Source organism: Nanorana parkeri, unplaced genomic scaffold (genome assembly GCF_000935625.1).
Source record: "Nanorana parkeri isolate BGI_ZX_2015 unplaced genomic scaffold, ASM93562v1 scaffold933, whole genome shotgun sequence".
Classification (NCBI taxonomy): Eukaryota; Metazoa; Chordata; class Amphibia; order Anura; family Dicroglossidae; genus Nanorana; species Nanorana parkeri.
In genome coordinates this window covers 320,951-332,380 of record NW_017307201.1, presented here as the reverse complement: position 1 = coordinate 332,380, position 11,430 = coordinate 320,951, and the positions used below count along the sequence as shown (strand labels likewise).

General features: G+C 45.7%; 1 protein-coding gene across 3 annotated transcripts in view; it reads left to right on the top strand.

Moving 5' to 3' along the window:
• The first annotated feature begins 5,980 nt into the window (after positions 1-5,980).
• Positions 5,981-11,430, top strand: part of METAP1 (methionyl aminopeptidase 1) — a 35,504-nt gene continuing 30,054 nt past the window's right edge. For 2 of the 3 annotated variants that reach the window (XM_018566296.1, XM_018566297.1), the window contains exon 1: positions 5,981-6,254. In XM_018566296.1, coding sequence (XP_018421798.1) covers positions 6,141-6,254 — 114 coding nt within the window. In that variant the 5' untranslated portion in view covers positions 5,981-6,140. The remainder of the gene's footprint in view (positions 6,255-11,430) is intronic. The other variant, XM_018566295.1, reaches the window with a different exon arrangement.

Here is an 11,430-nt window from a genome sequence, read left to right as displayed (position 1 = left end):
GGGGGGGGGGGGGGGCCCAGAGAGGAACAAGAGGGCCTGCAGCTCCCTCATGCCACCCCCTCCCTCCCCCCTCCGATAGTGCCGCTCCTTCCCCCTCGCTCTGCCACCCGCAGAAGTAGAAGCGGGACATGTATGGGCGGCGGGGATGAAGCAGATCTGTCACTGTCAGCTGCCTGTCTTCTGTGTGGAGAAAGGACCCGCTCCGCTTAGTCCCACCGCCTGGCCGTCGGGACACGGAAGAAGGTAACAGTGGTGGTCTGATAAGTCAGGTAAGTGTGAGTGGGTGAAGGCTGGACTGGAAGGGGGGGGGACTCCTGAGAGGCTGGTGGTATTTTCATTATAATCTATTGCTTGGACTTTTAGTCCTGCATAGTTGGTGGTATTCTACTGCATTGCTGTATAATGATTATACAACAATGCAGAATAGCACCAACTATGCAGGACTTCAAGTCCCAGCAATACATTATATTAAGTAGGGACACACCAGTGCCAATACTCGTACTCGTGAAAATGCCCCGATACTAAGCGCAGATACCAGTGTTCTGTCGAGAACGCCGACCTAGTCGAATTTGCCAACTTCAGCACTATTATCGAGGAAACCGGGATTTATTGACAAAGTATTTAGTTTAAATCGTTAATTGTGACCGTTAATAATATGCCATCCATCATTTACTGCAATGGATGGCATATTATTAACGGTCACAATTAACGATTACACACTAATACTTTGTAAATAAATGCCAGTTTCCTCGTTAATTCCGTCTGTGCACAAGTGCAGATACTGGGTCAGTGTTCTCGACACAACACCGTCACTACATTTTTAAACTGAAGCGGCTGCCTGAGGTTCAGCGTTTGCTGGGGACCTCGGCAGCCTTCCTGTTAACCACACGGTGCCATGGCGATGGGGGCTAGGGGGGCCCTTCATGGTTTCTTGCACCGGGGGCCCTGAAGGTTCTAGTTATGCCACTGCTCCTATGTGTTGATCTCTACCAGCGAGATACGTTGAATCCTTTTTAAAATGAAGAAAGGAAAGTTGGAATACACTTGGTTGCAAAGGGGCACCACAGTTGTTCTGTTCAGGTAACAATAACCGCTGTAAGGGTTCTTCATCACAAATGCCATTGTCACTTGTAAAGGTGTCACGATCTGGGGACCATATTCACTGCGAACGCAGGCTCTGGGGTTTTTGGTGCAGCTAGACACTGGTGATAGACAGAGTGACACCAGAGTCTCAGGACACAGGGATAGTAGTGATAGAGTAACTACATGTTTGCCATGGGTGTGATAGACACGCAGAGTCAAAGGAGTGCCAGGTATTCAGCAGAGCCCTCTGCGAGGGGAGATGGATTTCACTGGACAGCTCCCAGGTTGCTGCTCTCCAATACACCCATGCAGGGACAGCTGACAGGATAATGCGAAGGAAGCAAAGTGATACCATTGCAGAGCTGAGATTCTGGACACAGTGGCAGACAAGGGAGAGGTACAGGATAACTGTTGCACTGTGGTAGAGGATTCATTGGATGACAGAAGAAAGCCTATATAGCCCTGCTGTTTAGGATACACACAGCAGACTGGCGCACATATGAAGCAGGTTCACAGGAGAATGCAGACACACAGTAGCTGGATTGTAGGTACACACAGGCAGTGCACAGGTGCAGGCAGAGAAAACTCACAGCTTACTGATGAATGTAATTGCAGCTCTTTGGCAGTATACACAAGGTCAGCACAGAGGATTTCAAAGGAACAGCGCAATCAGCAATACAGGTAAAACAGTGAATCACAGGAATTCTTAGGAAGCAGGATGAGCGTTTCAAGAACCGCAGGGGGGTCTGGCAACAAGTGTAATACAATGTTGCTTAAACACTGAGCAAAAGATTAACTAGCCTTTTACTGTAGAAATTGAGAGCAGATTGGCTGAAGCCGAGCACCTCGTACAGAGGGTATAATCCAGCACCAGCTCAATTCTCAGGAAAGTGTGACAAAGGTTTCTTCTATGGAAATAGATTGAGGAGATGGACTGTTGATCACGGCAATCAATGTCACACCCGTCCCCCCCCCTTTGAAGCAAACCCATGCAAATGGTTGTTGTGAAATCTAATCCGAGATCCTCTCTAAGAGAGCAATGTACCTCCTAACATGCTGAACAGGTTAGGACAGCTTCTGTCATTCAAACAGTAATATAAACTCACCCTCATTATCTTTCTCAAGTTTGAAATCCCGGGTCCATACGACTCTCAGTAATGAAAAGCTCTCATCGAAACTTGAGGGATGCATGGCAAAAGTTTATAAAACATGGGACCCTTGGATTTCAAAATCTACGCCTCCAAACTTTGATTGCAGATTACTTGTCTTATAATAGAGATAAACTTTAATGTAACTACTTACATCCTACCTGATTCTCCCTAACACCTTGGTTCTCAACTGGTGGGTCGTGACCCAAAAGTGGGTCGCGACCCCATGTTCAGTGGGTCAACACATGCCTTCCACTTTTCTAGGTGAGAGGCTCCTCTGCCTCCCCCACTGTCAATTCTCGCTCCAAGCAGCCATACAAAATATGCTGCCCAGCGCTGATTGTCAGCTTGAGGTGGGATGGGATGGAGCTATGGCCACGAGGGAGCTCCATCCATACATGTATTGCTTACAGCTCACTCACATGCCCTGTAGAGGTGCCTGGACTAGAGTGACGTCACATTCTGGCTACTGACACCTCTACACGGTGCGCAAGGGAGTTGTAGAAGCCATGCACAATGTCCACACCGGACTCCAGGCTGAGGATCCACTCCAGAGAGAGAATGGGTGGATCTTAAAATTGTTTTTTAAAAATTAACATTTTTTGGGAGTGTGTATGAGAATGTCTGTAAGTGTGTGAGATTGTGTCTGTCTATGTATGTCAGTGTTTTCTAGGGCCCGTTCACACTAGTACAGTGCGCTAAACTGTACTACGCAATTGCACCTACCATGCATTCATTTGAATGGTACCCCAAATGCACCTCCCACCCACAGTTCGTACGCTCGCACTGGAACACGCGGTACCCTAATGCCATGCATTCCATTGCAGTGCGACTTGGGTCACGACTTAATGACCAAGCACAAATGTGGGTCCTGAGGTTACACAGGTTGAGAACCACTGCCCTAACATATACTGGCATCCTTTTCCTCGTTCTAACATTTCCCTCCTTTCTTCTTCCTTTTCCCTTCTTTAAACATTTTAGGCCTAACTTACGCATTTCATTTTTAGTTTGAGTACATGTCAAACAGGAACTTTTGTACGTACAGTTAGTCCTATCAATAGGTTCCTTATTGTTAATCCTTAAAATGCAACTGAAATGATTGTTTATACTTTGTTTCTTGAGCAGTCACCTTTCGTTGTGACTTAGTGTGACTTTTTGTTGTATTGTAATACTAAAACCAAATAAAAATCTTTGAATTGTAAAACAGTAATATAAATAAAAGGCAAGCCAAATAAATAGCAAGGTGCCATACACACTATGGAAATCCTAGAACATTACAAGTGGTCTGCAAGAATGCGGCCACAGGGTTGTAAGAGGATCAGCAGCAGCAACAACACAAGAGCGCAGTCAGGGAGAAGCTGCTCAGTCTGCTCTGTCAGCAGTCTGCCCAGGCAGTTCTGCTTCCCTCATTGATGCTTTACCCTGTTGGAGTTGGGATCCTGTTTGCAGTGATATGTAGGCCACAGTAAGGGCCCATGCCGGCCATAGTAAGGGCCCATGCTGGCCACAGTAAGAGCCCATGCCGGCCACAGTAAGGGCCTATGCCGGCCACAGTAAGGGCCTATGCCGGCCACAATAAGGGCCCATGTCGACAGACTTGTTTTGGGGTTTTGCACTCAGGACTGGATTTACCCTTCCTGCCGCCCAAAGGCAGGGTTCACTTTTTAAATTTTTATTTATCTTGTCTTCTTTTACTTTTTTAATTGTTTTTATACTTTTTTATCTTATTATTTGTTATTTATAATTATTGTTGTATTTTTTTATATTTTCTTACTATTTTTTACTTTATTTTGAATGTAATTATTTTCACTTATTATTTTTTACTTATTTTTTATTTATGTAATTATTTTTTTATCAATCTTTTTTTCACCTTTTATTGCTATAACACAGGAGCTAACAAGTCACTGTCTGATAGCCTTTGGAGGTGACAGGTTCTCTTTATTGAACCTGTCACCTCCAATACAGGAGTTCTAGCACAGCACTGTGCTGGAACTCCTGTGACAGCTGAGAGGGGAAGAGCACAGCTGTCTACACGGAGCGGCAGTGTTACTTTTAACCCTGCCACTCTGCTCACCGCTCTCCATCCTGAAGACGGCGGCAAGGACGCAGCATGGAGAGAGGTAAGTGCAGGGGAGGGAAGTGGGCGGCGGGGGGAGGACGGACCAGCATTCTAATTACAAGTGATCTCGGCGACATCGCCAAGATTACTTGTAAAGAAACAGGGGATTTCTCCTATTCTACATTTAGCTCTGCTTGTGCAAAGCAGAGCTATATGTAGAAAACAAATTACCGCCCGGCACTCCGTGTTCTGGGCGTCAGCTGACTTGAAACCTGTGCCGCCCCTTTGCTCAGTGCCGCCCCGAGGCCGGGCCTCGGTGGCCTTGCCGGGAATTTGGCCCTGTTTGCACTCCTATACAGCAATATGGAAATGCAAAACCTGCTTGAAGCAAGCCAAATGCAGGTCAGAAGGAGGTCGACTGCACGTCAAGTGTACCCATCAAATAATTTTAAATTCTCTCAGGAACATTTCAAAACTGATTCAATTGACAAAAGCCTTTTGACAGAGTACCTTGAGTTGAGAGGTGGAATAGGTGGGGAGATTCTGCAGTGTGGGGATATTTTTAATGTCTCCAAGTGGGTGCTGGGGGACATGTGTACAATGCATCTCCCTGGCTAGCATAGCATCCCCAATCCAACCCTCACTGCATCCTTCTCCAGCCACCTCACCAACATAACCATCTTACCTGGTACCCCTCTACCTGGCTGAAATCCACCACATTCCTCCCTGGTCACCCCAGCTTCCGATTATAGCACATCCATACATGTCCACTTTACCAACAAACATACCCCCACTGCATCCCTTCCCAGCCACCTCTTCAACTAACCCCCCCAATCCCTACATATCCTTTCCTGGCGACCTCACTCCACAACTCACAGTTCAGCTACCCCAACAATCCATAACCCCCCCTCGGGGTCACACTGCATTGCTCCCCAGTCACTGCACTAACAACCCCAGTAACAATGTACCCTTCTCTGATCTCTCTCAGCTCACCAGATCCCCCCCACAGACATAGTTCATCTCTCCCTGGCCATCTCACCTCAAGCCCCCAAGCTCATATTGCATTCCAAAAGATGTCACCAGCACTCCAAGATTAGGTTCAATCAAATTTAATGCATTGTCATAATTACGTTGTCATCAAATTTGATTGAACCTAAGCTTGGAGTGCTGGTGACATCTTTTGGAATTATATTTGGTTACGCGGTGCCACCGTGGTCACTACGATTACAGACATTATCTCCCAGGAGTTCCGGTAAGGAGTGCAGTAAGACACACAATTTTTTCTGTTTGTCAAGCTCATATTGCATCCCTTCCTGGCCAATCCACCACCAAGCGCCCCCTCTTCTTCCCCACTCACAGGGCATTGCTTCCTGGCCACTTCAGCAGCAAAACTCCCTGCTCCCCTATTACGTTTTACATTGACTAACAGAATCCTTATAGCAGATGTGCTTTTTTACTGATGCCGAACATGCAGCAAGCAGGATTTTTTTGAAGCACTGGTAATGAAAACACAGCACTGTGAATGGAATGGTCCTCAGGAACCAACCAGTGTCGCAAAGTCTCGCTAAGCAGCAACGCCCACCCTGGCTGGAGTCGTACACACCCCCTTCCCCGCCCTTCCTCTAGATCAACAGCAGCTCCGCCCACCAACGCCGGTGCAAGACTTCCTCCTCTCAGAGCACGTTGTACGGCTGTCTGTTCCTTTTCCTGTTGTCATAGCACGTCACCCAGACCTCCTCTTCATTTCTGAGGCCGGTCACTGCGCCGCCCAGCATTACTCACACGCCCTCCCGAGCCTGGCCAATTCTCCTCCTCCTCCCCACCGTCCTGTGGGCGCAACCGGGTGAAGCATGGCGGCGGTGGAGAGCCGAGTGTGTGAGACAGCGGATTGCACGAGCGAGGCCAAGCTGCAATGTCCGACCTGCATCAAGCTTGGTATCCAAGGCTCGTATTTCTGCTCGCAGGTACTTGTTCGATTGCTGGCATTAGGGGGACTGAGCGCTGCATGTCACATAGTGCTTAGTCTGCATGACCGGCTCAGCTGCTATATTGGATGCGGTACATGTGCGCAGGCAGCTCTCCCCTCCCCTATACACAGGCACACAGGCTGCCTTTATACAGACATTATAGGGCAGGGGATGAGCACATGGAAGGCAGCATACATCATCCGGTCAGGTGTCGCTGCTCTGCACATACCTGACAGTGGCTTTTACTTTTTACCCCCCCCCCCACCGTAGGTACATGAAGCTTCTACCTAATAAAGTAGGGCTCTGCATTATTACATTTGCAGGCAGCTCCGCCTTTCTTTGTGAAAGAGCCCTTGTGACATCATTCATTGGCTTTGCTTTGTATACGCTTATTGCTTTAGCCCCCAATCACACCTGAGCGATTTGTCATGTGTTTCCCCGAAGCGCGGCAGCACTCAACGTGAAGATTCCCTTTATATTCAATGGTGCCCGTTCACGCCCAAGCTTCGTGCTGCTGCTTGTGTTCAGAAGTACATGAGTTTCGAGGTGCATAAATAAGCTGTTAATTCTCTTTATTGGAACAAGTTAAATGGTACAATACAAAACATAGTCATATGGGGCATACCTCCTGTCCAAAATGAACAGAACAAGATAAAAAAAGAAAGATGGCTTATCACACCCTGAAATAAGGCACTAACTATCTGCAAAAAACACAACCAAGAAAAGTCAGTTCAGGGCTAGTTATGATTATACAGGATTTATATGGCGCCAACAGTTTGCGCAGCGCTTTAGTTCACACCAAGTGCTGAGCAGGTGCAGAGCTGTAACAGAACGGATGGAAAGTGCGTCCAATGTATTCCAATGGTATTTTGGGCTCTAGTTCCCACCGCAACGTTCAGTTCCAGAGCATGTAGAAAAAATAATGCAGCAATCCCTATTTCTCCTGCTCTGGAACGCATGCAAACGCATCAAAAATGCATGCAAACATGTTTGTAACAAAAATGTATCTGTATCGCTCGGCTGTAGATACCCAAATCATCTCTGAATTCATGACACTGTCCTTCCTTCTGGAGGGTGGCTACTGTTGTTCCCCATGGTCCCTATGTGTATTGTAAAGTAGTCCACCGCACCAAGCTCGCTCCTGTGATGGACTACAATCTCAATACCAATTAGTAGACTAAACGTGAGATTGTAGTCCATCACAGGGGGAAAGCTTAGAGCAATGACTACTTTACAACACAGACCATGGGGGACAAAAGTAGCCACCCTCCAGAAGGAAGGACAGTGTCGGCACCAATTCAGAGATGATTTGAGGATCTACAGCCGAGTGATCTACAAATAAGATACATTTTGTTAATAGTTAAGGTACTTGAATACATTTTTAAGATTTAACTCCAGAGTTTAGTGTCATTTTAAGCTTTAACTCTTGTGTTCTTCCTGCGCTCTTTACTTTCCCCTTTTATAGTAGAACGCCATGAAAAATCTATTTTTAGCAGCTAGATTAGGTCAGCCCCATTACCTGCCATGATTTATATGCAACATCAGTAGCAATGCGGGGGATGCCCTAATTTTTATATGTACTCCATACAGTGTGTCCTCTTATCTGCCGGTCGGTACTGCAGCGACGTTCTACCTCTTAGGCCCCATTCAAACTGAGCGGAAAATTGTGCGATTTCCGCCGCTCTATCGCGCATTTTTGTTGCGTGATATCGTAAGAAGTCGCCGGCCAGTGATTTTCAATGGGGCTGTCTTAATGTACAGCTCCATGTTGCCCGTTGCAAGTTGCTGATTCTCGTACGATCGCGGGATTTCGCCCGATTCTCGTACGAGAATCAAGCAGTGTATGGGCACCTTTAGGCTAGGTTCAGATTTGAGAGATACCTGGGACGTGCGGTCATGTTTGGGTGCACACAGCGATTGCTGCACGGTCCCATTTATTTCAAAAGGGTTACATCCATGTGGAAATCGCTAAAATAAAAAGGTACAGGTATCTTTTTGTGCAGCGATCATGTTCAATTCCACAAGCAGGAAACTATACAATCCGCCCTGCGCGACTTGGGTGCCATTAGAAAATATTGGCACCACCAGTGCGATTGGCTGTGGAGGTTGACTCCGTGACTGCTCGGTTTTGTGCGTGGTTATGGATCATGCAGGTGTGAACCTAGCCTGAGCATACACTGAGCATAGAAACTCTCAATTGGCACCTCCCCCATTCAGAAAATTTATTTTATTCTTTAAAAGAATATATACAAGACATTCTGACTAGACGAGGGTAGATTGTGAAGTCATTCGTCACTTCTCTCCACCTTGTCCCTATCTTAAAGCAGTGACATGTTCCGATCCTCTGTGCAGGACAAACACTGGAGCGATCAGCTGATCACTCCAGTGTTTGTAAATAACTGGGGACACATAGCACTATGTGTCCCCAGTTATGAATGAACAGGATGTGATTTACATCACTTCCTGTTCATTCATGGGATTCTCAATGGGGAGAAGCAGTCTGTACAGAGGCTCCTCCCCATTCAGAAACTGCTTGATAGTTTCTGAATGAATGGGAAGCCTCTGCTTTCCATTCATTTAGAACAGAGGCTGCAGAAAAAGAGATTGGGGACTCTGTGTCCTCAATTTCTTTTTCTATTTTAAAAGGGAAATATCAGGGGCTGTTTAGACCCTTAATATTTCCCCGAAGCCCCTCAAACACTAAAAAAAATGAAAAAACAATAAGAAATAATAAAAAATAGTTGGACAGGACGCCGGCGCCTCTAGAACGCACTGGACTGCAAGCCGGCCGACTCTCTGCGTTCAGGGGCGGGAGGGGGTGTGGGGTTGTATTGAAGTCAATGGCACTGCAGCCATGCCCACAGTGTGATCGCCTGCCTGCTTTCCGGTCCAGGGCAATCAGCAAAAATAGTGCTTGCAGATCGCACTGGACCGGAACACAGGCACCAATGTTCTGGACCGGAACACAGGCACCATGCTCCCTCCCACCCCTGAATGCAGGTGTTTTTCGTTGGTAGATCTCATTGAGCTTGTCATTTGAAAAGCAGATCTCCGAACAAAAAATTGTGGGAGCCCCTGCTTTAAATCATGGGATGGCGAGCGCAATTTCCAGACTTGGTGACACCAAACTCAGGAGTTAAATCTTAACAATGCATTCAAGTATCTTAACTAGTAACAAAAATGTATCTGATTTGTGTGGCACTCGGCTGTAGATCCTCAAATCATCTCTGAATTGGTGCCGAAACTGCACTACCTTCTGGACGGGGGTTACTTTTGTTCCCCATGGCCCCTGTCTATGTTGTAAAGTAGCCACCGCACCAAGCTCACTCCCATGATGGAGTACAATGCCAATACAAATTATTAAACTAAACGTGAGATTGTACTCCATCACAGGAGCGAGCTTGGAGCGGTGACAACTTTACAACACACACACACAGTGACCATGGGGAACAAAAGTAGCCACCTTCCAGAAGGGGGGACAGTGTCAGCACCAATTCAGAGATGATTTGAGGATCTATAGCAATACACAAATAAGGTCCAGTTTTGTTAATAGTGTACTTAGGACTTCACTCCTGAGTTTAATGTCATTTAAAGGTAAAATATCCTATTAGTCAGCTGATCTTGTAGTGGAAAATACTGTTCAGATTTTGATTCCATGCAGATATTTGGCTCTGCTTATCTTGAAACGCATAGTAGGTTAGCTTTTCCCATTTCATTCTTTTAAATTAAGACTTACTCCAGCATTTTACCAAAATGTATTGATTTAAACCTTTTCTATGAGTAACATCGGGTGGTCACTTATGATTTCCTGCGGAAAATGCTAATTGGCTAACCTTCTGGCTTCAGTGCTTACAAATATGCATATCAGGGAAGTCCAAGTCAAGTCAGTAGTCCTGATCTGCATACATGTCAGTGACCAAACAGTGTTAAAGTTATAGAGCCGGCATGGCATCCAGGTAACCAGCATCTGCAGAATAAAAAGTTAACAATTGTAGCCCCTGTGTTTCTTTTAGGAGCCTTTCTTTAAAGCTAGAGTCACTAAAACTATGTGATCAAGTGCCTGCTTTGGAACCCCCCTTTTTGCCCACAAGTCATCCTCCAGGACATTATAATTGAGATATGGCTCCACCCACCTACAGGAAACACATGGTCTGGAGAGTTAAAAAGCTTCCCAACCCTCGTGGTGACTGCCTCCTGCATACACAGGTCTTATCACACCTTATGTTAGATCAGGCCTGGACAAATCCCAGGAGCCAGGGAGCCAATGTTCCTTTTTTTAAAAAAAAAATACAGCTGACTCTTCCCTTTTGAAGTTTTCTGTAGTTGTCAATGGAGCTGGCTCCTAAAAACAAAAAATCCTACTGGCTCCTTGGCTCTATATTAATTTGCCCACCCCTGTGCTAGATTGTTTGTGTACGTGAAACATATGACGGCAATTAAGTTAATTTAAGAAAAGAAAAAAACCTCCCCACCCCCATGTACACGCACATATGAACATAAATGCACATATTTGGTGTATCCATGTGCGAAAACAGCTATTGCATAACATGTTTGGTGTTGCACGCGGGAGTGCCAGTAATGAATCTAGGCCATCATTGCATCTTATCTCCCTAATTACCTAATTGATGAACTGTGGTTTTAAAACTCCACCTACGGACAATGTTGGATACTGTAGATTGTCGCCGTTTCATGGGTGCATAGAACTTTAAGGCTTGACCTATTTGGTAATTATGTACTCATCTTATATTCTACAAAAAAAATCAGCTTAAATGTATTTATTTCCTGAATATCTTTGTTTGATTGCTGCGCTAATATCAATAGCTCTGGCAGTGAAAAGGTTAAAGAGTAATATATGTGTGTGTGTGTATATGTACGTATGTGAAAGTGTTGGCCCCCTTCCTGATTTTTCATTGTTTTGCACGTTTGTCACACTTTAATGTTTCAGATCATCAATAAAATTAAATATTAGTCAAAGATAACACAAGTAAACACTGCATGCAGTTTCTAAAGGAAGGTTTTTATTATTAAGGGAAAACAAACTCCAAACCCACATGGCCCTGTGTGAAAATGTGTTTGCCCCCCTGTTAAAACATAACTTGACAGTTGACATCCGCGGTGTTAAACCCCCTTCCCATCCAGGCCATTTTTCAGTATTCAGCGCTGCGGTACTTTG